Source organism: Lissotriton vulgaris, chromosome 9 (genome assembly GCF_964263255.1).
Source record: "Lissotriton vulgaris chromosome 9, aLisVul1.2, whole genome shotgun sequence".
Taxonomy (NCBI): Eukaryota; Metazoa; Chordata; class Amphibia; order Caudata; family Salamandridae; genus Lissotriton; species Lissotriton vulgaris.
The window spans coordinates 434,363,435-434,390,447 of NC_141697.1; the positions used below are offsets into that span (position 1 = coordinate 434,363,435).

General features: G+C 43.0%; 1 protein-coding gene across 2 annotated transcripts in view; it reads left to right on the top strand.

Annotated features, from left to right (window-relative positions):
• The window catches only part of ZFYVE21 (zinc finger FYVE-type containing 21), a 293,833-nt gene that overhangs the window by 85,287 nt on the left and 181,533 nt on the right, over positions 1–27,013 (top strand). Inside the window, exons 2-6 of one of the 2 annotated variants that reach the window (XM_086937882.1) lie at positions 1,600–1,650; positions 11,035–11,203; positions 16,450–16,525; positions 16,628–16,719; positions 17,223–17,276. In XM_086937882.1, coding sequence (XP_086794008.1) covers positions 1,600–1,650; positions 11,035–11,203; positions 16,450–16,525; positions 16,628–16,719; positions 17,223–17,276 — 442 coding nt within the window. The remainder of the gene's footprint in view (positions 1–1,599; positions 1,651–11,034; positions 11,204–16,449; positions 16,526–16,627; positions 16,720–17,222; positions 17,277–27,013) is intronic. The other variant, XM_086937883.1, reaches the window with a different exon arrangement.

The window sequence follows — 27,013 nt, forward strand, 5'->3', positions numbered from 1 at the left end:
TTATACGCCAGAGAGATTTTACAGGTGTGGTCTACGAGAGGACGCTGCTTGTGAAAGATGTCGCTGCCCAACGGCGGACTTTATCCATTTAGCGTGGGGTTGCCCTGGTGTTTTTAAATACTGGGAAGGCATATTTTAAGAGATTAGCACCATTGTGGAACTGGAGATTCCCCCCGACCCGGTGGTGGCGCTCCTGGGCTATTCTAGGAAACTGCCAAAAGCTGCTCACAGACTGGTGGATCTGGGGCTACTGATGGCAAAACACAGAGTAGCAATATGTTGGCTGAGAGGACCCTTACCCACGATATCACAATGGTCTTGTGACGTCCTTTATTGCTGCACACAATCAAAAAACTTTAGCGAACTACTCCCTCCGCGGAGCAGGCCAAAGAACATTTGGGGACTATACACCACATATTTGAAGGGTGGGGGGAGGGGCGCGATGGAGATAGCTGGGGCAGGAATAGAAGACTGTGCCAGCGTCCCAGGGTCATAGAGGTGTCAACCCTTGCAGTGTTAAGATAAACAATAGAGCCGGAAGGGGAAGTGCGCAGAAGAAGGGTGTGGCGGGAAAACCAGGGGGGATCTAGAGGGGAATGGTGACAGATTTAGTCTCACATAGTCGTGATAGTGTACTAGTGTTGGAGTCCTGACGGCAGGTGCCTGTTCTGAAGCCTCACTGTTTTGGTGTTTTTTATTTTAAAAAAAGTGTACTTGCGATGCATATGATATCATTGACATGCAGTGAACTTGCGTACTAAATTGACAGGCATAGTGGATTTTAGGTACAGCTCTGTCCGGCCTCCGGGATGTGAGAAGCGCTGCCTCGAGATGTGCCTTAAATGTTAACATAGCCGGCCTCAGGGTTGAGGGCGTACAGCTGTGCATGTCAAGGTGCTCCTTCATAATAAAAGTTTAAACAAAAAAAAATAATAAGTAGCTGGTGATACACCATGCTGTGAGCAGTGAATGGATTTAGAAATATTTTGACTTCTAACTGGTGGTCTTCTATACCTATAATGGTTCCTTCATTATTATCATTCATTATGGACTTGGTTCCTTAGGATTGTGGAAGCCTGAATGGCAGTCATGAAATCTGTTGTGGACTTTTACATACTTGTGTAATTATTTGATCTTCTGTTTTCTTGTTTGGAAAAGAAACTCTGGAAAGTGGGCAGTAGCTAGCTTGGTCATATGTGTTATAGGGAGGGTTGTTTCTAGTAAAGGTGTAATCCTCGCAAAGTTCAGTTGGTTAGATACCCTGGAATTAGAAACTGACTTGGATAACCACTGAGGGAGCAACAATAGTTCGAAACCTCAGAGTGCGTCTTACCAATAACAACAAACTATGTATAATTAACTATAAATGACAGTAAATAATATGGACAAGCGAACTGATTCAGATAATTTAAAGTTTGGCCTGTATGATCAAGTGGACAAGAAAAAAAGACTGCTTTATTGTGCTTCAGTTCATTGACAGTTTCATCAGTGGACCATACCGTTTGGTCAAATCCAGTGTAAAAGAAATGTTGTAGTGCACAAGACTAGATCAAGTATACAATGTGTAGTGGATTAAGAATGTGACTTTCTCTTTTTCAGTGTCCAAGATGTATGCAGTGTGAAACCAAATTTGATTTCATAACCAGAAAGGTAAGGAAAATATATAATGCTTTGGTTGCTTGGTTTAAGCTAGAGAATGAGGAAAGAGTTGAGTACAATTGTGATAAGGCAAAACAGCCTACTTTAAATACCTATCCTCAAGAAGCTAATTTTCTCACAGTTTAGTTATTTACATAGTACGTTTGTATTCCAGAATCCTCTTAAAAATGTTTGTAGTCCCTTTTAGCAGTTTTTTAAGTCGTTATACTTTTGCACCCATCTTGATAAACTCCTCACTTGGATTTCATTTTAAAAAATCCGCTAGTCATGCACTGCCAATCAGCCTCCCTCTATTTTTGGTACTCAAACTTTTTCAGGTCAAATTTTGCAAACCGGTCAAATTTTGCAAGCCCCCCCCCCCCCCCCCCCCCCCCAACGTTCTTCCACAGCATTTTTGGTATTATTTGTCAGTTCTGAATGCAATGTTTTGATGGAGTGAATCAGAACTCTCTATTTATTAATGGAGTCTCAGCCGTTTCTCACAGTCACTTGCTACCTGCATTCCTGTGAGGCAGGAAGAAATCCTCCTTATTTTCTTCCTTTAAACATGGAGAAATCCAGAATATATGTTGACTGGAAATGAGAAATCGGCTTCCCCAGGAATTGTAAGCATAAAAAATGGTGGGACTTGTAGCTCCACTCACATGCATCCAGAATTCTACTCCATTTATGGAGCAGCATCCGCGCTCATTAAGACCCTGCCTTGTCCTCTGGTGCGTGATGAATTCCAGTGTTGGTTGTTCAGGTTCATCCTCTTGGTATCATTTGTCCCAGCCTGTCACCATCTTAGTTTCCCCGCATTCCAGTTAAGCAGCAGCATGCCAGGCTCCACTCCATCATTTGCAGGCCCTCAACAGAGTGCCACCACTGACTCTGGTATATTGTAGGTGGTGTAGTACACTGCTGTTTGCAGGCAAGGAGAGTGTTCCAAGAGACCTAAGCTGAAGCTTCCACCTCCAGCAGGCTCCAAATTTCAGCTCTTTTATGGGTGGCAAATTGTGTTTCAGCCCCCTAACACCCTGTGGAATAGCCACTGGTGATCAAGGATTTGCTCAGCTGTTCTAAAAAATCTATGTTCGTCTTTAGGCTTCTATGATCATAATTAACCCCAACCCTTCAGCCTTTGATCCTCCAACAGGCGAAAGCTACTTTAAATTAACCTGAGTTTTAATAGATTCTGATATTTATATTTGTCCTTATTTGATGTAAACATCAACATCTTTAGTCAGTCAAACCGTCTTGACCTTTTTTAAGTTTTCTCAAAAACCTTTGGGTGCTGAAATACTATCTCACACATATTAGGAAAATAAGAGGGCCGAAATGTATTTATACATTTGCTATTTGTAAGCTTTTTTTTTGTTCCTATAATGTTTAGTATCTCGCAGTTAGTTTAGACTTGAAAGCCAGTGTTAAAGCGAAGTAACTTAAAGGCTTTCTCCGGTGAGAGTTGTTTTATCTGGCATTCTGTTCCATGCAGCTTCCAGAGAGAGGACATGCCTTAATTGAGGAATGCTGAGTGTCTGTGTAGTCTTTTCAAACTTAGTTGAGCCTGGATATGTGCTGTTTTTTCAGTAGTACTGTATTTGGATCCTTCACAAGGATCTGATTTTAGAGGTTAAATAGTGACAGGTGTGTCATGTTATAGAACTTGTTTCTCGCATAGGAACATATGCTTGGCTTTTATTGTACCCGATTAAGAAAATCCAGTACACTGACCACAAACCTACTCTGATCAATCCCTGTGCGTAGAGTGTTTTCAAAACTGTCCTGAGGTGCTGCAGCCCATAGACTGACCTCCGAAGAAAAGTAATGTCCTGCCTACTGCAAGTCAATATTTTACTAAATAAGGATCTGTTGTAAACAAGCCTTGTTTATGTGGTTACAAAGTTCGGATCGCCTGGACAGGGAGACCTGGTCAGTTATCGCTGGAGAAAAGAGAGCAGCAAGACACCATTGACACTAGGAAATAGGCATGCCTTCTGGGACTGGAATGCAAGGGCCTCATGACCAGAAACATGGATGTCGTCAAGGAGGAGGGAGAGAGATCAGTCGATCAGACTGGCACCAATTACCACCCAAAACAAGGGGGGAAGGTCCAGTGTCAGCTTGTGCCCGTGCGAGTCACACGTTCAACAAAGGAGAATGCTGAACTGTTCCTAAAGAAGATTAAACAGACTGGCGTGACCGTAGGTGTGTGTCTTACACCTTTGGGCATCCATTATGTTGGACGTGTTTGCTTCACACACCCGAAAGGGTGTCATGCTTCATCATAGGCGTTCCTCCTCGTCGGGGAGGTGGTGCAATCCCCGACGGGCTCACCTCAGAGAGGGGCTCTTTGGCGGATATCTTTTTGTCCAACAGCCTATTGGTGAAGTGCGGGTATGTGGGTCAGGGCAGTAAGTTTCCTGAAGAAAAAGTGATTAAAATGTAGCAGGGGGTGCCGGAAAACACTTTATTCTGGGGGTCCCCCTACTGCAGTTAAAAAAGTGGAACTAGCTCGCTGGGTGATGGCAGATTAGGTAGCGTAACCCTAGACGAGACTAGAGTGAGGGTTGGTCAACATGTTTCTCGCCTGGGAACTTTCCCGCGATTCGTCAGGACCTAGTGAAGGTGAAGTTTAAAAGGAAAGAAAGAAAAACATGCTGGTGTCATGTGTTTCGTGTAGTTTTACCTCAGGGGTTAATTCTATGCCTAAACAATGGAGAAAAAAGGAACAAGGTTAACATTTTTAACATTCTCTTGTAAAGGTATAAAAGGTCACAGCCAAAACAACAACATAGTGCAGTGAAATCGCGGCAGTGTGGGGATATTCACACGACCAAAACATGCCAGTGTTGTTGTCGGGTGTAGTGTATAGTGAACACTCTTCCACACTATGTACGTGAAGGGAGTAGTGTGGTGTGAATTTAAAACCAGTGTTACTAAAAAACCGCAACAGCAATCTAATGGAGAATACCATGACTTTGGAGAAGTGAGGGCCAACAGTGGTGGTGGTATGATGTTGACTCACAACTCACCTAATGGTCTTGGACTAATTACCCCCTGAGCAGTCGGCGGGTCGGTACAACAGGGTTGTGCCTACAGTTCTGGCTGAGGGAGAGGAAGGAACTGTTAGCTTGGGAAGGAACAAGTAAATGCAACCCCTGAAAGAGGTCAAGGATGTGTTGACTCCGGCAGTGAGTTTGCCAGGGGTTAAAAAGGAGGGGACTGTCTTACCTCAAGCTTCCCGTGTGCGTGCGGAATCACCTACCCATCACCGCCGAGCTCGAATAGGTAAAGACGCTCGGGGGCGTGTACTATTTATAGGTGACCGCGTCATAGGGTTGCGCCAGTGGACGCCCACTGTGTGGATCACGTGTTGGCTGGTGGGATGGTGACGGCCATAGTTAAGTGGTGATATTTAGAGTTGAACTTGTAATATACAGCATATCAATGAAAAGGTTATCGTAAAACCAGATGGTAGATGGACGAGACAGACCGTGGCTACTTCATAGAGAGTGCCAGGGAATATCTTCATTGAGTCCTTGTTTATCTGTAGAGAGGCGGTGGACCCACCTTTGTTCTTTTCGGAAAAGGGCATTCTTGGGGCAGTTAGGACTGGATTCAAGTACCACCCACCTAATTGAGTCTGCGTTGTGATTATTTTCCACATAGTGCTTACACATTTTGGTGTGGGTTTTCTTACACCGAAAATTGCTGCGGTGTTCAATGATTCGTGTTTTGATTGGGCGGGTTGTCATCCCAATATATTGAAGACCGCATGGGCATGTTAGCATATATATGCAGTTGGTGGTGTTGCAATTAGTGTGGCCCCGGATTTCCCACTTGAAGGTTTCAGAAAGTTGGATTGTTTTTTGAGGTGTGGTGTATTTACATACCCCGCAAGTGCCGCATGGGTAATGGCCGGTGACGGGAGGTAGATTCCATAGGGTCTGTTGGGTGCATTTCTTTGTCGTTTTAGGTCTAGTGTTAATGAGGATGTCTTTCACGTTTTGTGACCTTTTGAATGCGAACCTGGGTTGTTCAAAGTTCATATCACCTGTGTTAAGGATCCCCCAGTGGCGTTTGATTGTGCTCTTGATTCTGTTAGATATGGGGGTAAAAGTAGTGACACAGGTGATAGGCTGGTTCTCGGTAGGTGTTTTTTCCCGTCTCTCCAGTAGGGCTTCTCTATTATTGTTTCTGGCCCGTTTGTTAGCTTTAGCGACCTCTCTTTTCGGGTAACCTCTGTCAAGTAGATTCCTAGACAGGATGGTGGACTCTTTTTTTGTAGTCTGCCACATCACTGCAATTCCGCCTGATACGGAGAAATTGCCCGAAGGGTAAATTAGAGCGTAAAGCTTTAGGGTGGTTTCAGTCCTCTCTACCATCCTTCATTTGAAGGATCCCTCTTCGACCAGGAACACGACTCTTGACTCTCCCAATATGGAAGGTCAAGGATTAAGTTTCGGGGAAGAAGACGTAGCGGCAATTATGAGAACTCCATCACTCTTCGGTATAGACGTAGAGACCGCCTCAGTAAGCAATACTACTGAGTGGCAATCCTTGGCAGATCTCAAACGGGAATGGATAAGAATCACAATACACGGGACGATGATGGCTGAATACTTCAAAGCCAAAATTGCTCCCAATGGCCTGATAGTTAAGAACTTCCCCAGAATCTTCTGGGAAGATGGATAGTTCAAAGTCGAGTGGTCTCAAGTGTCGTGGAAGTGTACCCATGACCTTCTCATCCTCATCGTGAATACTGCAAAACGACTAGCAGATGCCCTCCTAGTCCGCATTCAAGCGGCCGAGGCTGCTTTGAAGACTGCGGCTCAGAATACAGGTTTCAAGACCAAATTGGCCGAATTGAATAAAGAAATGGCAGAACATAAAGAGAACCTTATGAACCAAAAAGTGGCAAAACTCCAAAAAGACATAAAAAGGTTTTCCAAAGAAAAGGTCTATCCTTACCTCAAAGAAGACTATGTCCCCCCAGGAACCAATTATAACTCGGACTCGAGTGCAACCTCATCTAGGAGGGGTTCAAACAGTGGATCCGAGAACAGCGACAAAAATGAAATGCCCAACATGCCACCGAGGGCTAAAAGAGGTCGGGGTCAACAGAACTTCCATAACTTCCCCAACTTCCCCCAACAGGGGCAACACATGGGCCCCCCTTTTTGGCAATACCCACAATTTCCACAGTTTCAACCACCCTTTGCTCCACAATATCCACCCTTTTTCGCACCTCCAGGTTCTGCACGCCCCCCTTTTTTAGGCAGAGGCTGGGGCAGAGGGCGCGGGCGAAAGCGAGGCAACACCTCAGAGAAGAGAGTGCAATGGGAGGACACACGCCCCCAGGGGATGGACACAAGGAGCACGAACAGGTCAGGACCAAAATGAGCCTTGTCGTCAACCTTTCAGACCGCCTCCTTACAGAAAGCGAGGAACAAGTCCTTCAAAAAGGACTTGGTTTTGTTCCCACACCCAGAATTGACCTATTCAACCAGACCAGGGAAATCCAGTCCTTCTTTAGAAAAGTAAGACTCCAGGCCTTCTTTGAAGGTAGGCCCTGTGAACCAACAGAAGACTTGGGCCTACACAACCCATCTACCTTCACACCCCACAATGGGATGGTTCCTAATGAGGTTCTAACATTTGAGCAAGCAGTACTCAAAGACATCGATGCACTAGATCGACAAACAAAACACTCCAATATTTCTCGCAAAGAGATGGAGGTGTTGAAATCACTGTTGGACGACCCCCTGATCACTATAAAACAAGCTGACAAGGGAGGCGCCACAGTTCTGATGAACACTGCAGATTATGAACTAGAATGTTCAAGGCAGCTGAATGACCAACGGTATTACACTCCCATTCCCAGTGATCCTACCCCACGCCTACAAACTACCATCACAGGCTTAGTGGAGACTGCGGAATGCGAGCAATGGATCAGCAAGAAGGAGGCAGAATTCCTTATGAAAAAAAGATCCAAGGGTGCCATATTTCTACATACTACATACTGCCCAAAATTCATAAGGGAACTAGACCAATACCTGGGAGACCTGTAGTCTCAGGGATTGATTCTGTATTGGAACCACTCTCGCAGTTTTGCGATCACTTTTTGCAACCGCTTGTGAAACGCATTCCCTCCTACATCCAGGACACCACTGATGTCTTGCGCCTTTTGAACTCACTCCAAGACATGGGGCACATTGATCTCCTGGTTACTCTAGATGTGGAGGCCCTCTATACCAACATCCCTCAGAGGGCCATACTAGAGGTAATAGAGGCACGGCTAGGACTGGAGGAGTGGAACTCGAACACCCCACCTTCATTTATCATGGAATGCTTCACCCTGGCGCTCACTGAAAATTTCTTTGAGTTCAAGGGCAAATACTTTCATCAGACCCAAGGGACTTCGATGGGCAGCACTTTTGCCCCGTCAGTGGCATGTCTGTACATGGCCGACTTTGAAGAGAAATACATACACCACCAATCGAATCCCTTCGCAGACAATATCAAAATGTGGAGACGTTTCATAGACGATATCCTCATCCTATGGACGGGCCCACCCAATTCGCATGAGGCTTTCTTTGAATGGGTTAATACACTCAACCCATACCTACATTTTACTATGTCTTCCTCAGCGAATGAGATTGCCTTCCTTGACCTGACGATAAAATTACTGGAGGGGAGAATTAACACCACAATGTTCAGGAAGCCCACAGATCGTAAGTAAGCATTGAACAAACCAATCTTTCTCTAATAATACAACTACCTAGGAGAAGCATATGACTTATTCATTGTAATGTATGTAACCTTGTCTTTTTCTTTTCAGCGTTCTAGACCTTACCTGGTCACAGACTACCCTTAATTTTTGAACAGGTTACTTTCCTGATGAGAATCTACGTCCTACTGTGATGATATGATTTATCATGCTTTTTATCTTTACAGGTCTTGTTCTAGTATCGCCAACTGGACGCAACAGACTATTGTATTATAAACACAATTAGGAACATTACATCTCATTTTTTGTAGATAGTATTGTTGTAAAAATCACTTTGACATCTACACTACATGTGAGTAAGGTGAGGAGGTTTGTGCACTCCCTCGTCCTGAAGGAGTTTTTACACTCCGAAACATGTCGACGCACTTTCTGAGGTTGATGTACCTTAAAACACAGTAACAACCTCACCCTGCACCCCTTTTAACGATACCAGCCGAGGGCTTAATAAAGTTTATTTTTACCCTACGAGCCAGGTATTTTTTAACTATCACTTTTCACCACCTCACCACTCACACTTAACCCCTCACACACACCAACACATAGTACACTTCAAGTGCTCCTACGTAGTCGTGAGTCTTAGCACGCCGCATCCCGTAGAGGGGTGCGAAGACCCCAATGATGAAGCATGACACCAAGGGGCCTCTTGGTGTGTGAGGGGTATTTTACACAACACTGTGTGCTCCCTACCAACTTAGGGACCAGTATCACCACTAGAGTGGATTCTATTTTGTTTATGTAAATTGCCAGGGGAGACCGAATCCACTTTCCCTCTCCCTCCCTCCTTTGTTAAAATGTTGTACTATTGAGTATAACACAATTGCAACATTCACCAGGGACAAAAGGCAAGGTGCGACGTCACATATCCTTAATAAAATAAACGATAAAGCTAAGACAGTAATACATTCCTAAAATTGCCCCTCCCACCCACCTACGCTTCAGGTTTGTTATTGTTTCAAGCTACTGAGCCACATTACAAGATTGTGTCAGAGCTGGTTCTTACCTCCATCCCGTCAAACGCAGGAGGTGTAGATGTTTTGGGCATGTCAATTTCCGAAATTCTGGAGTAAGGATCGCCAAGAAATTACCCCATAGTTTCTCAAAGGAGGTACCCTGGCCTGCGAGCGTTAGGGAGATTCTCTTCATACCCAGGATATGCCAGAGGCGATACAACCATCTCCGGTGGTTGGGCATTTGTGTTGTGCCCCTGTGCGATAGAATGTTTTGGGTTGCAGCTCCTAAGGCAAGGCCCATTTGTCTGCCCCGTAATTAATCTTTATACATAAACACCAGGATAGTGATCAACAGAAATTCGGATGGAAAGCCATGCCAGAAAGTCATAGACCGTGACATGGTGGGAAAGAGGCATTGGACAGGAGCACATACCCGTAATTGGGAATGCTGCCATACGAACCGGGAGACACTGACACTGGAGCAGACATTTACCCTAAGACAGGAGTGTAACTCCATTAGAACATAGAGACACAGAGATTGGTACGATGGTTCATTGACCGGGAGATCCACCAGTTTGAGGCAGGGATATATGGACACTTTCCAACATGGATACACACCACCTAAACAGTTAACATTGAGACTGCCAGAAGGCCGCCTTATTCTCAAATGCCAACAAATAAGTGTGCCTACAAGGGATTTATTAAAGCACATATTTGTAAGTATTAATCCTGCATTCAATGTTAGCAAGCTCTATCAGGCAGCTCACACTTTAATCAATTCAAATTTACTTTTTTCATTATGAACAAATCTGAAGAAAAATGTAACATGGGTGTACATATTCAAAAAGGATAAATGTATATTAACAAGATATTTCAAAGGGTACAAAAAGGTAAAAATGTCCATAAAATAGCACAATGCAGCAAGAAGTTTCCAATATTTTGATGTTAGAAACACCCCATTGTTGCAATTGCGAACACCGCTGACTCTGCAGTAGACCTCTGTAGAGAGATGGTCTAGCTGATGCATATACTACATCGACCGAAACGTCGACTACCAAGCCTATTTTTGTGACATTTGATTTAAGGATATGTTGTCGGTCACATTTTCCTGCGATTGTTTGAAAAAGGTGTTGTGCAAGTATGTGTAAGTGACTGAGTTTTGGTTTTAATTGGAGTGAACCACCGAAAGGAATGCAGCCTAAATCTTGTTTAAAGAGTGAACCCATACTCTAGTTTATTCAAGCGTATCATAGAACAGTGCCAGGTAAACTGTGTCTATAATATTCTACTTACGAAAGCTGAATGGCTGCATGATCTTGATTCGTAAGACAGAGATATTTACATGGATAGAAGCCAGGATAAAAAAAACCCCGCTATCTGTGCGCGGGTCTCAAAGTACAGAAATGCACTTTGCTCTTGTCTTGTTCTGTCAATTATTTTCTACTAAAAATAATTTGTTAGTGGTGTTACTTGCATTTCGGTAAAAGATTGACACAACCTAGCTTAGATTGGTGCAAATTGGCTCGTGGTTTAATAATAAAGTGTTTGTGTCTCCTCTCTAAGCTTGTAACAATAGCAGATTTACTACGTCAAAATATACAGCTCCCTTTCCAGAGCCTTTAATGATATGGGTACCTTGTTTTTGTCTAGCATCATTGTCGGAGATGTGGGAAGTGTTACTGCGATAAGTGTTGCAGTAAGAAAGTGCCTCTGCCACGTATGTGCTTTGTGGACCCAGTGCGCCAGTGTGCAGAATGTGCACTGATGTCACAGAAGGAAACTGAGTTTTATGACCGCCAGTTAAAAGTACTCATGACTGGTATGTATCACTGGTAAGATAACTCTGTGAGTTCCGTGCTTTCAGCTGAAATCTATGTGTAACTTGCAGATAATGGGCCCAACTCCTGGGAGGGCTTAATTAGCCTATCGTCCTTCTGAAGTCGATAAGATGAAGTAAATACGATGAGCCAGAAATGTTGGTAATAGTAACTGCACAAACAAATGACAAGTGTGTGGTAGCAAGTGTGTGTGTGTGTGTGTGTGTGTGTGTGTGTGTATATATATATATATATATATATATATATATATATATATATTACCTACTAGCGGTCGCCAGTAGGTAGTTATAGTTAGGATTTTTTTCAATGCAAAATCTCAAAATTCTATTGTGAATAACTTTAAAGCCGGTTGACGAATCTGCCTGAGAATTTCCTCAAATTTGCCTCGCGAAGCTCCGGTCCTTCCTTGATAGTTTGGGGGGGATTCGTCAAGCGGGGGCCGAGATAAAGGGGGGTCCCAAAACGTGTTTTCCCCATGTTAATTTCCATAGGGCGGTCAACCTCACTTTTAGCCTGAACGGCTGAATGGATTTCCACCAAACTTGGCAAAATTGTAGGGACTGGTAGCCCGATGTGCCTTTGCTATGTCTCAAGAAATGTGCTCCAGTGGTTTTTGAGTAATTTAGGTTCCAAAAATATATATATCTATTGCCGCGCCCCGGTACGCACACCGGGGCGCGCTCCGGGCGCGCCACGCGAGGTGCGCACGGAAAGCTGATTGGCTCTCGGGTGTCTGTAAACATTCGAAACAGTCCAGAGCGGCCGCCATCTTGTGTCTCGGTAGGATCGAGACACAAGAGGTGGCAAAAACAAAGGGGGAAATGACCATAATGGGGCAGAGTAGCCCCCCCCCCCCCCCTGACCCCCTAGGTTTGATTTTTTTTTTTTTGATTTGCGTGGGGGGAGCGCCCGGTATGCGCACCGTGGAGCGTACCGGGGAGCATTCCATGGGGAATAAAGAATGATAGTTTTAAAAAAAAATGTAGCCTTTTTTTATAATTTGGAGGTAGTTCTAAAAAGAACTGTTTTTTTTTCTTCTTGTTTTATTTTTTTATGTTTTTTGAGCATTTTGTACTTTTTTGTTATTTTTATGGGGAGAAACAAAAAACAGGGAATTGAAAATGGCTCAACTGGAGTAAAAAAAAAATAAGGAAAAAATTAGGGTTTTTTTGGGGCAATTGTGGTTGTCACCAGCAAGGAGGATGAGCTTTAGGCTCTGCTCACCATAGGAGATGGTCTTACCACAAAAAATACATGTGACCTTAAATTCTCCAAACCGTGTTTGTATGCAAGGGATTGTCTCCCTTGTCTCTGGTCCCGATGGAGTGGGTTGTTTTCGTTTGGAGGTGCTGGGTGTAGATTGGGGAGGGTTGCTGGCCAGTTCTCTCATCTCTGCGGCAGCATAGTTGTACGGATGCTTGCGCTGCATGTGCCTAATCATGGTATTATTCCCAAATGAATATTTTTTATTTGGATTACCCCTTGAAAGTTCCATGTCACAGATCAGGCAAGTCACCATTGCCCCATTCACTTTTTTTTCCCTCAGGGATGGAAAAAAACTCCCATACAATGTGTGGCTTGGGTTGGTATGGGGTATTGTGTTCTTCCAGCCACCACCTCCTCCTCCCCTCCTCCTCCCCTCCTCCTCTTCCTCCTCCTCCTCCTCCTCCTCCTCCTCCTCTTGACCACCAATGTGATGTTGTGGTGGTCCTCTTGGTGGTGGTGGTGGTGGTGGTGGTGCAGATGCTCCAGCTGATGCTGCTACTGTAGCCATTTCAAAGTACAAAATATACCTCAAAGATTTCAAAACAGGTCTTCCTCAGTCAAAGGACAAAGTCAGAATAAGGAAAAAAGGTGGGGGCTTTCATCATTTGGAAAAGAAAATGTCCTGAACCAATGAGAAGTGTTATTTTCAGGTCACAAGACCAGGGGTTTCATCATTATGAAACCAAACTGTTCTGCACCAATTAAAAGTGTTATTTTCAGGTCACATGACCAGACGCGCGACGCGCGCCCGGGGGCGCGTCGCGTAAGCGCTTCGGATGCTTACGTTGCGCGATCGTATGCGCTCGAGTGCTTCTGGGTGCGTTTACGCCGTGCGTATCACGTGGACGCGGCTACACGGTACGTCACAATGATGTTTTCGGCCGCAGCATTGGCGCTAACGGGACGCTCCCCGGTGCGCGACCTGGGGCGCTTCAAAAGACTACGCTTTCCGGGGCGCTCACCGGGGTGCGCCCCGGGAGCGCTCCGGGGCAAAACATTTTTTACAAAAAATATACATTAAAAAAATTGTTTTAAATACAAATATAATATAGGATTCATTCATTTTCAAAAATATTACATTTCATAGCTATTAACAAAATTTTGAAATTCACTGAAAAAAACATAGGTTTGGGGCCTTATATATAGTTAGGAATTAGCATTTAAAAACCTATGAAATTCACTGAAAAAAGCATAGGTTTCACACCAGTTATAGTTAGGAATTAGCATTTAAAAAACCAAATAAATTCACTGAAAAAACCATAGGTTTCACACCCGTTATAATTGGGAATTAGCATTGAAAAAAACTATTAAATTCACTGAAAAAACCATAGGTTTCACACCAGTTATAGTTAGCTGGAAATTTTACTGACATAAAACCATTGAAATTCCCACGTTATAGTTAGTTGGACTCACTATAACTTGCGCGCCTGCAATGCACTGCTGATGACGTCACATATTACATCACTCATGACATGGTCAGTGACATCACTCATGACATCACTGATGACACCATCCTTGTGACAGACCTCCTTTCAGTGTAATGTAACCCTTGAAACACATATTCAAAAATAGAAACTAACATTTAAAAAAAAATGGAGATACCCATACCAGTTACAACAACCAATTCAGTAATTCCACCATCTATATACACATCCACTCATTCACCAACAGTTCTATATAGTCACTCATACATATACGCACTCAACATATGTAGTGATACACCTATACATCCTGTTACACACCGACAGTCATCCAAAAGTTACTCACACATGCAAATAAACTATTGAACATCCATTTATTTGCATATACAACTATACACACACTACCACCTTACTTCTAAGGAAACTTACACATACTTACTCTCTTAAACAATCACTTATAGAAACACATACTTATTTAAACAGGAACTCTTACAATCTCTCACATATACTCACTTATATACATCAATACTCACATATACTAGATTGAACCATATGTCGTTACTAATAAAGACAATAGTGAGACAGTCATTCACTCACTAACACACACATATACACACTCATCTACCCATACAGTCCTGCACATATGCGGTCTTCAAAACACATACAAACAGTGAGTCAGTCACCAACCCATGCAGCCACTTATACACAAAGTGAAACACTGATACATATATTTCAATATTTAAAAGTTACTCGCTAATATATGTATTCACTAAGATACACTTAAGGCAATTAACCAATCAATTTTTTTTTTTAAAAACATCCATTTTCACACTTATTTAACCATTTATTCTTCCGTCGACCTTTACAAATACATATATAAAACTCATTTATTTTTCAGAAAGACACACATTCACTGGATGGTGTCATCAGTGATGTCATGAGTGATGTCACTGACCATGTCATGAGTGATGAAATATGTGACGTCATCAGCAGTGCATTGCAGGCGCGCAAGTTATAGTGAGTCCAACTAACTATAACGTGGGAATTTCAATGGTTTTATGTCAGTAAAATTTCCAGCTAACTATAACTGGTGTGAAACCTATGGTTTTTTCAGTGAATTTAATAGGTTTTTTAAATGCTAATTCCTAACTATAACGGGTGTGAAACCCATTGTTTTTTCAGTGAATATATATATATGTATATATATATATATATATATATATAGTGTGTATTTTTATTTTTAAGTTGCTCTTATTGTTGTAATTGTTGTTGAGCCACTCCATAAGAAAGCTTTTTCCGCCCCTCCACCCCCCCTTTTTTTGAGGTCTAGACTGCACATACAATCGTTTGAGAGTTGTCAGTAGAGTAGTCTCCTGAACCACCGCCTACTCGGCCAGAAGCTTTTTTCAAAATTCACACAGGGAACCCTTTTCCCATTTGTGAATGGGTTACATACTCCTTTGCACCTTAACTACCATCTCACTAATTTAGCAAATTACAGGATTTGCAGCCATTTAAAAGTTTTGTACGTGTGACCCATAAATTGAACTGTGTGCCTATCCCTTTCAACCACTGGCAGCCTCTGTTTGACTGAACACTACTGACTGTTTGAGTCCATCCTTCATCCTCCCATTTGAGTGCCTGCATTGAGCTGCACGAGGGACAATTCTAATGCTATAGCCCTTTATTCCCTATCTGCTGGCTCACTCCTGTGTATCTCACACTAATGTGCTAATGCTGCATGTGCAAGTTTGTTAATTCCACACCTATTCGCTTTGCAAAGGCGTGTTCTTCCCGTCTTCTTCCCTTTTACAGTTACTAATCTATTTTATTTCTTTTTAACTGTCTGAGCTGCTTTCATTTCTTATTTGCCATTGAATTTAACTACCTTCCTACCAACATCTTGTAGTTTTGGAAATCTAGTTATTTAATTTTTAACATGCCTACCCCAGCCTTTGTGCTCCTGCATTTGCTCCAATTTTGTGTTCAATATTATTTTTTGCTGCACTAGCAATGACTTTTGTTGTTGAATTTCTTTTTCTACTGCACGGAGATACTCATATTCCAGTGGTCTCTGCAATTAGGCCCAGCATAAAGCTGGCTTTTAGTTTTTGTAAAGACTAGTGTTTTTGATTTATTTGCATTCCTTAGATTTTACACCTCCATGTGTACTGATCTTTCCTTTTGACAAAAATGTGCTTTGACTACCACTGTGTCCTGCTCGCCCTTCATTATATATCTGCAGTGGAACAATGGCCCTCCGAATCTTTCAATACCAGATTTTATCACTCTAACTGCTAGTATGTGTGCACCGAAAATACTAGGTTTTATTCTCATCTTTAATGATTCTTTGTGTGTTTGCTTGCTTTTGTAGACATCTATTTATTTGTAATTTTCATACGTCCTGTTATAGAGTCCTTTGTGTGTGATGGGGAAGCATGTGTCTGTGTGTATGAGAGCATCAAATACAATTTCACTCCAAAATATAACGAACCGGTGTAATTCTGTATTGTTAATTGTTTGCCTATACATTTGCATAGGTGCCACATTCTTTGTAACAGCGGAACCATCCGAAGATTCTGAGACCATGGTTTGTAGGCTGTCCAACAACCACAGGTGAGACCGAAAGGGCAATATCTACATCCAGATCTTTTTTTCTAGTTTTGTTTTTGTGCTCACCACATCCTTTTTAATCTCTCTGTGAACGCTTTTCCTCAGATATCTGTTTTTGGATGGAGGCAACCATTACGAAATAGAAGTGGCTCGGATTTCAAGTGTTCAGATCCTTACAGAAGGCTTTACTCCTGGAGGTAAATCTTGCAATTAATTTTAATCCATTTGTGAAAGATGTCCTGTTAACATTTAAGCTCAGTGCTAGTGCCCCAGAAGTGTCTCTTTCTCCACCCCCCTTGCAAGTAGGGAAATTAAACTATTGAATGAACTTTTTGGCTCTTTTCTCCTTTCTGAAACATGCCACTGTAAGATTGTTGTGGTAGACTTTGTGTCAACTGGATAAAGTTGCTCGGAGTGTGCTAATCTATTTTGCACCGTAGTTTAGATAATCTTTAGGAAAAAAAATCACGATGTAAAAATATAATTAGGCAAAGAAAATTCCTCACAGAAAAAAAATTCAATTTCTCTCGATATTGGAATAAAATGTTGGTAACTAAGCAGTTGACTTTATCTTGTCATTACTACTGTTAACTGTTGTGTCCACGTCCTGGAAATGTGTTGACTGTGTCTCAGTGTTATTATTGATTTAAAATTTTCAATTAATCCTCCTTTTCACCCCATGCACGCTTTCTTGACGTAGAAAAAGATATTCATACTTACACGAGCCTGCTTGAGAGCCAGTACATTACTGAAGGTCAGAAATTCCTATGTGAGCTCTGCTTATCAAAGTCTTGTGCCTGGACCCTTCGGTCACCCTCACAGAATCAGCTCTTAAGTGGCTTGCCTTCTCTTAATATTGTGGATTTACACTGGTAGAAGCGACATGGGATATCATCCCACCACTGTAACTACTTTCTCAAAACGCAGCGGATTTATTGGTTGAAAAACAAATCGACAGTGACTGACTTTTTGTCTGATGCACAAGAGAAAAAATTTATATTTTATAAGTGAACCAATATATTTCATTAATATACTCCCTTGATCCTAATTGACATCATGTGAAAAGGCATTAAGCACATTGATTACCTGAAAATTCGACCGTTAAAATTTGCAAACTGAAAGTTAATTTCTCTTAGATTGTATTACAGCAGTCTAGAGCGGTTCGCAACAAGCTTCACAGCTGCTGAAAATCTGCTCACTGGGCAGCTAGCACTGACTTGGAAATCTTTCTGCTGTTTCTCAATACTTCAAATACCTTTTCACCGATGTCGAACGGTAAAATGTGTTCTTTTATCTAAACAAATTTATATATTTTTACTATTCCTACCAAACAAGGTTTTGCGCGTCCATACATTTTTTAATCCAAGTAATGAAGTATTCAGAAGGCAAACCTTTAACTGCTGAAAACTGTGATTTCTTGCGGCATGTTGATCTGTGTTTGTTTGTCTTTACCTCCTACAAGTCTTGGTGTTATACGGTTGGACATGAAACATTATTGTATATGAACGGAAGTATGATAAATTGCAGATGATCTCGGCACCCTATGTTTTCCTGATGCCTCATCGCTTGTACTAAAGCCTAGATCAAAATGTATATTTGGGTGCATTCTTTCTTCTGAACCACTTTCAAACATACTTGGGTTCCAGCCTAAAGTTGAATATATGCTGCCCTTCCACTATTATTTTCTTTTTTTGGTGGCGAACTACTGTTGACAGTGTTTGTGGGTTACAATTCAGTTTTTTGTGCTTTACAGATATTAACTACGTGTTTTATAATGCATGGCTGGTTTTCGAATTCAGGAAATATTAAGGGTCCTTTCATTAGTAATTGATCACGCTCATGACATGACACCTTGAATGATCTCCATATTTCAGTAAAAAAAAAAACCGGATTCTTTAAGGATGGGCAATGCACATAAGAACGTTGGAAATGATTTATGACCTCTGAAAAATCATCTTGTGTACTAAAGATACGGTGATGTGCTTTGCACACAGGGGTATACACCGTGAAAACAAGTTGACATCAACCTCTCCTGTTTCCCCACTGATCTTGTTCGAAAGCATGGACACAAATTTACTCTGGTTTGTTTTGTTAGAAAAGGAATCATTTAATAGCAGTTAGCTGGTGAGTACACCAGTATTCCCTGAGCAGGGCAAAGTATATTTCAAAATATGTATGAAACAACCTTAGGAGTAAACTTAAGGCAACAATACTTTTGCCAGCTTTAAAACTAACTGCATGGTTATGTCCATAACTGGTCCGGAGTGTATAGCTGTTCTAATATGCGTTTCGCTAGATTTTTCTCCAGGCCATAAACTTTTAAAAAGGAACGTCTTAAACTTTGAGAAGCAAAATGCATTCAGTACCAGTTACTTCAGTGTACTTCTTCGGCACCCCTATTCTCACCCTGTTCTCACACTGTGAGTACCTTGTCTTTGGCAGGACTGAAAACTGCCTTCCCAAGGTAGTTAAATTCCGAGCTTTGTGCATTCATTGCCATGCGTATGTCAGCCTGTTTTCAACCCTTATGCCTTCCTACATGGAGGTATGAGCTTGTCCTTTTCACGTTTTTACCACTGATAACTGTGGACTGGATTCTTACTCTCATCCTGCTCTTATTTTGTACCTTTACTTTTTTGTATTTTTTATCTTTCAAGCTGTTCTTTCTCTTGGGCTGCCTATGCCTCACACTCTATTTTCAAGGATTTGTACACATCCACAAACCTTACCTTGCAGCTCATCCACACACTTATTGTACACCATTTTTGGGGACCTATGGTATGCTTTTATTGCCACTATCTGGTCCAGCTTCTCTAGAGTGGAATTGCTTATATGTAAAGAATGGCACCCCACCCATGAGATGTTTGACTTTATTTTTAAGACCGAGATCGGTCATAAGGACAGGTAGCCACAAACTGAATTCTGTAGAATCTCCCTATCCATGGTTCGTTGGTCTCCCACGTGAGGGCCACCCTCAGTGGCTTACAGCAATATGTGCTACTAACCCTTAGGCAGGTGAACGCATCAAGTTGAGCTACCTTTTTTCACCTGATGGCTTCCTTCTTTTAGGCGCACCCATCTTTCACCCCGAGTAGAGAATATTCACCTGCCTTCCAGAGACCTTGTAGCCATAATTGATAACATTGTGTTGAGTAACCATTTTCTTTCAAATGCCATTTTATTTAGTTAGTGTCAGTTAGGTGAGGGGGTGGAAGTCTGTTACTCAATCAAAGCTGAAATGTTTTTTTCCTTATAGTTTATTACTAAACTGGCCACTGGATATGCATTCTGCATACTGGTATTGCAACACAAACAACACACACTGGTGAGAAGTACATATTATTTTGCAGTGCTTATTATTGCTCAGCAGTTTTTCGTTTCAGTGTGTTGACATGTTAAAAGTTGCGATCTCTCTCGTCGCTCTGCTTGGAGCACATGCATTTCTTTACATGTTACTGTATTTACTGATCTGTTTTCTGCAGCGGGCCTGCCAACTCACAAAGTGCCACTGTGTCACAATCACCTGGGGAAGAGCTGATATCACACACTGAACACAGGGTGAGCTCGAACACCCCTGCCCATAGTGATGTTCCAGCTAGTGACTGAAGGCTCTGCAAATACACGATCCAATAAAGCTTCCGAAGCAGCCTCTGGGGTCACAAGAACATACAAGTCTGCTTCAGAAGCCGTTGTTTTAGTTTTTGGGGCTGCTAGCAATGGATGCTAAAGTTGTGTTTGGCATAACGTCCTACCCTTCCATGGCACCATGCTTTTTTCCTCCCCACCTTCCATTTCACTCGACCTGATCATCTCTCCCACTTTAACATGTTATTAAAGGTTGGCATGTCTGCTGCAGATGAACACAACAATGTGTGGTAGCCAGGGAGGGGTCTAGATGCACATGGACCATATATCTGTCACTCTGTTTGCTTAGATACTGTCATTGATTTGAAGGGAAGTTTCCACAGCTGGTGTTTATGCTTTATATGGTCTATGATGACACCCTTGGCTTCCACAGTTGCTGCCTGCACCTTGACTCTTCTTTGTGTGATGTTGGGTGTGCTTGGTCTGTTATGTTTGTCTCAAGGAAGCTTCACCGCTGCTGGCATAATGTTCCTGTTGTGCATTTTAATATAGGTTTTTGCTGCTGGCGCTGTACAGGTTGTATGTAATATAGGGTCACAGACACGCTATTATCTGTCAGCTCTGTATGAAGGACGATTATTCTTGTAGACATAAGTGTGGATGTATAGGTTAACTAAAAAGAAAACTGCTCTTTATCCTAGTATGCCTCTTTCTAAAGTGTCTGCATAAAACCTACCTTTGAATAGCTTTTCTGTCTGAAACGTGACGTAGTTAATTTTCTGTAACCGGTCATATGGTTCTTCTGTCTGATACTTCAGCCTTAAAGATACTTGTGAATCAGTGGATTGTTCTACTGTCGGAGGCTTGTGCCTGCAAGATCTGAGTAACCCACAGAATAGCTTGGCTGATGTGAAGACTAAACATGTAGAAGTTTGAAGTTAGCTAAGATGTCACTGGATTTTAAATCTGAATGAATAAGTTCCTTACTGGGATTGTAGGGAGCTGGATGTGCTTGGAAGAACACTGCACACCAGACTTCGCCCTGCATACTGCATAAATGGTTTTGGTGAAAGAACAGCTGGCTTCCAAAATGACATTTACTACCTCGTGAGAAATGTCAAAAGCAGCTATCGCCGCTCAATCCTGCAGCATATAGGTGTAAATTGTGCAGGCCCTGGTGTAGGATTCTGCCCTGCTGCTGTGAAAGATGATCCTCTGGAAGAGGAAGCCAAATGGGAGGACAGATGTCCTGGCCAGAGGTTCTGGATATCACACTGTCCTTGCCCAATCAGGAGACAAAAGAATGGGGTGGGCGTTGTTGTTCCTGATCTTCTTCAGAACTTTTGGCAGGAGAGATAGAGGCAGGAATGCTTACAGGATTCCCAAACTTCAGTCCATCTGAAAGGCATCTCTGAGGGTAGATTGCCTTGAAAACACCTTTGCACAAATGTTTGGACACTGCACATTCTCAGCAGTGGCAAATAGATTGAGATAGGGTTCTCCCCATTGCTGGAAAATGCGCTCTCTCACCTCTGAGTGTAACCGCCATTCCTTATCCGTTAAGCAGCACCAGCTGAGTTTGTCCACCCTGGCATTTAAATTTTCTGCCAGGTTGTTGTATTGCCAGGGAGATGCCCTGACTTGCCCAGTTCTAGCGGCGTAGACCTTGAGGTCGAAACCGCACCGGGCCCAGGATGGATCCAATGAAAGGGAGTTTCTGTGAAGGAGTCAGATGTGACTTTGGCATGTTGATATAAAATCCCAGGGATGTCGACATATTGTCCGTCTACTGGAGGTGGTTCATGATTGTCTACGGCGAGCCCACCTTTAGCAACCAGTTGTCTATGCACAGGAAGACTGGCACTCTCAAACTCCACAGGTGGGCAGCAACCCCAACACCATAACATTCTTGAACATCCAAGGGACCCTGTAGAGGCTTAAGGGGAAAACAGAGAATGGGAACTGTTTGTGGTTTACCTGAAACTGCAGCTGGCATCTGTGGGATCGCAGGACAGGGATGTAGAAATGGCCATCCTGAAAATTCAGTGCCAACATCCACTCTTGAATCTAGGGCAGATAAAACATTGGCCAAAGTGATCATCTTGAACATGTCCTTTTTGAGGAAGGCATTCAGAGGGCACAGGTCTAGAATAAGGCATGACATCCCCTGTCCTTTTTTAGAACTAGAAAGTAACAGGAGGCGCAACCATCCCGACTTCAGATGCCGTCGCCGGTTCAATATCTCCTTTTTCCAAACAAGTGTGATTTTCTTGTTAGAGAATGTACAAGTGGCCCTTGGGAAGCCATTGTGGTGCAGGTTGCATGTCTGGAGAGGCGGTCAGGAAAGGCAGGGCATAATTCTATTGGACAATTTGTTTCACCCATCTGTCTAACGTGACGCTTTGCCACATGTGGAAGTAATAATTTATCTGGCTTCCAAGTGGGCGACAGTGCATGCTGAGGACAAACTATATAGGTTTAGCAGCTGCGGGGGCATATTTTTTAATTTGCTCCCCCTATGTGCCTTGTCCCTGTCTGCCAGATCCATGACCTGTATCTCAGAAGGACTGGGAGTTCAGCGTTGCGTAGTCTATGGTAGCCTCTGCTGTATCCCTCTTTCGAAGCCTCAAAAGGGTATATAATGTTAGGGGACATCGTATGGGCAGTAAAAGGCCAAGAGAGCGCACTGTTGCTTTGCATTTCTTTGAAGCTCTCCAAACCAGAGTCAGCTTTGTCTCCAAAGAGACTATGCCATCAAATGGATATACCAAGGGACTGTTGGCCATCACTTGAGAAGGCTGTGGATCTTATCTGTGCATTGTGCTGAAGTGTCACACTGGCACTAACTACCTGACCGCGGCAGATGATAGTGTCCAGGCCACATCAGCTTCTTGGCCTCCCTGAATAATTTTTTGGAGGTAGTCTGAGATTGCAGACATGATATCGCTCACCATGTCCCACAAAACCTGGTGTTAACACCCCAGGAGGCAACTCTAATTTACAGACCTTAAGGCTAGGCCAGAATAGGAGAACATCCACTTCCCGAATACCTCCATATGTTTTGACTTTGTCTAGTGGAGTGGTTAGAAACACATGTGGGTTTAGCCAACTGTGGAAGCCTGAACCATGAGGATCTCTGGTGTTTGGTGTGAAAGGACTGTGGGCTCTCCCGCCGCCGTCAGTTGTTGATGCCAGCATTGAAGCATGGGGAACCATTGCAATATTCATGGCTGACGTCATGGCTGACATCAGCTGGGCGATGTATAGTTTGTTTTTACAGTCCCACATGTTTTTTGGATTAATTCAAGTACATTTTTCACACAACTTTGAGTCATGGGAGGAGTTGAGACACGAGAGATCAATCTCATGTGCGTAGGTCAGTGACTTCTATTTGTAGCAATCCTTACAGGGTTTGAACCCCATTGTATTAGAGGGAGACTTCTCCCTTGCACACTGGAATATTTTAGAACATTTTCTGTCAAGTGACAGAAATCTCAGGAACTAGCTCCGGAACTGAAGTTGACATGTGAAATAGTGGTTATATTGGAGCACCAAAATCACTTCTGAGGGGGTGATTCGGGGGGGGGGCATGGCGTAGAGCTCTGCTGCCTTTACTATGAGTCTAGATAATCTTTGTAACCTGGGAAACATGTTTGAGGTTTGACACAGAAGAAATTGTGATCAAAGTGATTACTGCCTGATCCTGTAACATATGTATTAATTGATGTCTAGATGCCCAATAAGAAGATTGGGTTTGTACAACCTTCACTACATTCTGAAGGATAGTGCTGATATTAAAATCAAGACTATGATTTGCATAACTTGAACATTAGACCGATTTTCTAAGGAATGTTAGAGAATATTACATCTGTCTTGACACCAGTTAACTAATAAATGTTTACAGCATTGTGTGTTTACGTCTTGTTTTCTAGAACTTGTATGTGGTGCAGCCTCATCTAGTGTGGTATTGAATCACCGTGGAGCAATAGCTGACAGACCTGTATGTTTGCTTTAAGTGATATGCGTTTGTAGTATGACCTATGTGAGAAGTGATGGGTGTGATCCTATTGCAGCAACCTTGATGCTTCTGGGATACATATATATTTTTATGGAAACGTGAGGGAAAAGTCTGCCGCATGTAGCATTTATTCCATAAAGCTTCCTGCAGATTCATCACAGGATGGGGGAGTTGTCCTGGTTGAGGGTGGTGGAATGAAACAAAAGAGTATTTGAATGCCACAATACATGGTGCTATGGGTTCACCCAGCAGTAATGTAGATGCATACCCGAGGTAATTCAGAAATAACACTGTAAAAGGTCTGTGCGGTCTACCCAGAAACTGCGGTGGCACAACACAAGAAAATCTACAGAACCAGTAAATGGATCACTGGGGTCCCCCAAAGAGATGAATGCTCAATCTAATAAAATCCCAATAGAAATCTCCACGAGGCACAGTCAGTAGAATTGATGCACAACTCAAGAGAATCCAAGCAAAAGTTCTGTGTGTCCACTTGGCAGTGATGGCACAGCCTACTGCTGTAGATTAAGGTGAGAAGTGAGGGTGTCAATTGGTAATCCTGTGAAAGGAATCAGTTAAATTGCCAAGTATACCATGATACAAGGAAAGGATAAGAGGAAGGATAACAGAGTTCAAAGGCATACCCTTTCCACTCAGGCCAACACCCTACACTTCTCGGCTCCTTATGTGTATGACCTAATAAAAAGAAACTAGGTAGTGAAAAGCTGGCTCCTGTGACTGTCACGGACAGCTAGTGACCATAAAGGAAAGGCTGGATTGTGCGGAAACATGAAGAAAACACATGGTCCAACAGGAAGGTGCTTTTTGGAAGTAAGAGGTGGATTGAAATTGGAATGCAAGTGGATTTTAAAGCACCTGGCCACCTAAACAAAACCCTCAGGAATTATAAATCTAGTGACAGAGGACAGAGTAACGCTATCTGGAGCATTGGGCACACTCTGCATTAAGTGGCAAATTGTAAGAAATAAAAAGTATTTAGAAATGCCCAACTGAAACTTTACATGAAATCTGCATGGAGCTCATCTCTAATTGGTTGACAATCGCTTGAAAAGCGGAGCACTGCATGTCCCTCTGTCTGGTTGAATTGATCACCCCTTAGCACCTCTCTTAAAGATCAAAGAGCATGTTTTGCTGCAATGTCCTCTTTGTTATAATCTTGTTAACAATCCTTTTTTTTTTTAACTTAATTTATTGGTTTTCTGTCACAAAACATACATTAATCGTTACAGAATTCCCCCTATCACTAATTTCAACCGCCCGTCTAAGGTTCCCTAGCAACTTAGTTTTTAATACAATCCAGTCCTACATGGCAATCTATACATTCTGTCTTAGTTCAATCGAGCCTTAATGTCAACTGTTTCTTAGCTACGAAATTTTCCCTGGTGCCCCTCCCACCACCCCAACTTTCCATCACCGATGCTTTCAGCCGTGTCTGAGTACTACAATATGTGGCTATAGGAGTAACCGTGTATTGTTCTGTGTGATGAACTTGACATGTTTCGAGGCCATTCTTCTGTCAACCACCTACTCCGCTTCCTCGTCTGCTGTCTCATAATCGCGCAAAGCCTGTACTAAAGCCTCCCAAGCCTGCGCTGCCTCCTAACAGTTTCTCATTTTGTTGTCTACTCGCGAGTTGGTATCGTATTGTGCTGTCGCTACTGGCCCACCTGAGGAGCTCATTTCTCCACCTAGCGCTGTTAGGTCCTATCGTTACCTTCCAGTGTTTTGTAATTTTGCGTTTCGCTAATATTAGACCCATATCTATGAACTTACTTGTGATCTTGGTCTTTGGTGTATGGGGAAACCAGTGTAGGATGCTCGCGGCCATGTCAAACTATATTTGCCGTTCAGTCAGTGCATTTAGGGTAGCCCCCACCACTTCCCAGTAAATATCTAATTTCGGGCAGGTCCACAGCATATCTTTCAACTCGACTCCGGCCTGTGTGCATCTGGGGCAGGCTGCCTCTTCTACTTTGAAGTATTTCTTAATCTTCCCGGTGTCAGGTACGCTCTTTGAAGGATATAGAAGTGGACCAGCTGGAATCTCGCATTTCTCGTGCCCTTCCAGGGTCTCTGCACTATCTGCGCCCACGCGAGCTCTGGAATATCTTTCCCTATATCTGCTTCCCATTTCACTCTAAGCGAGCCTAGGGGTGCCAGGCCCTCACAAAGCATCCTAGAATATAAACATGTAACTGCCTTGAAGGTCCCCGCCGCCATCATGGTGTATTGGCAAGCCTTCGTCGTCTGTGGTTCCGTCAGACCCTCCCGCTAATGGGTTTGTATCGCCCTCGTCAGTGCCGCGTGCAGTAGGAAATCCCCCCTCGGCAGATCGTATTTTTCCAGGAGTATTTGATAGGGCAGTAACGCCCAGTCTTCGTATAGGTCTCCTATCATTTAAACTCCCGCTTCTTCCCAGGTCTGCAGTCGTGACTAATCACTGCCGTGTGGTAACGCCGTCGCCATCCCCAACGGGATTTCGGGGGCATATGGGTGCAGTACTCCTGCCCGCCGCTGTGTTGGGTTCCAGCATAGTCTAATCATTGCCTCCTCCTGCATTAGACCCCTAATATCCAGCTTCTGCTGGAGCGCTATTTAGGAAAGGACATGGCGAGGAATACCTCTACCCCTTTTATGTTCTGGCCCTCGGAATTCCCTCGCTAGCTCTTGCGTGTAAATCTGCAGTTGGGCCGCCAGATAGTATAACTCAAAGTCAGGGACTGCCAGTCCTCCCTCCGATTTAGGTCTTATGAACGTCGCTAGCGCTACTCTGCGCTGGCCGGTGCCCCAGAGGAAAGACACTATTAACGATCTTAGCGATTGAAATATAGAGCCTGGTATCCACACTGGTAATGTCCGAAAATAAT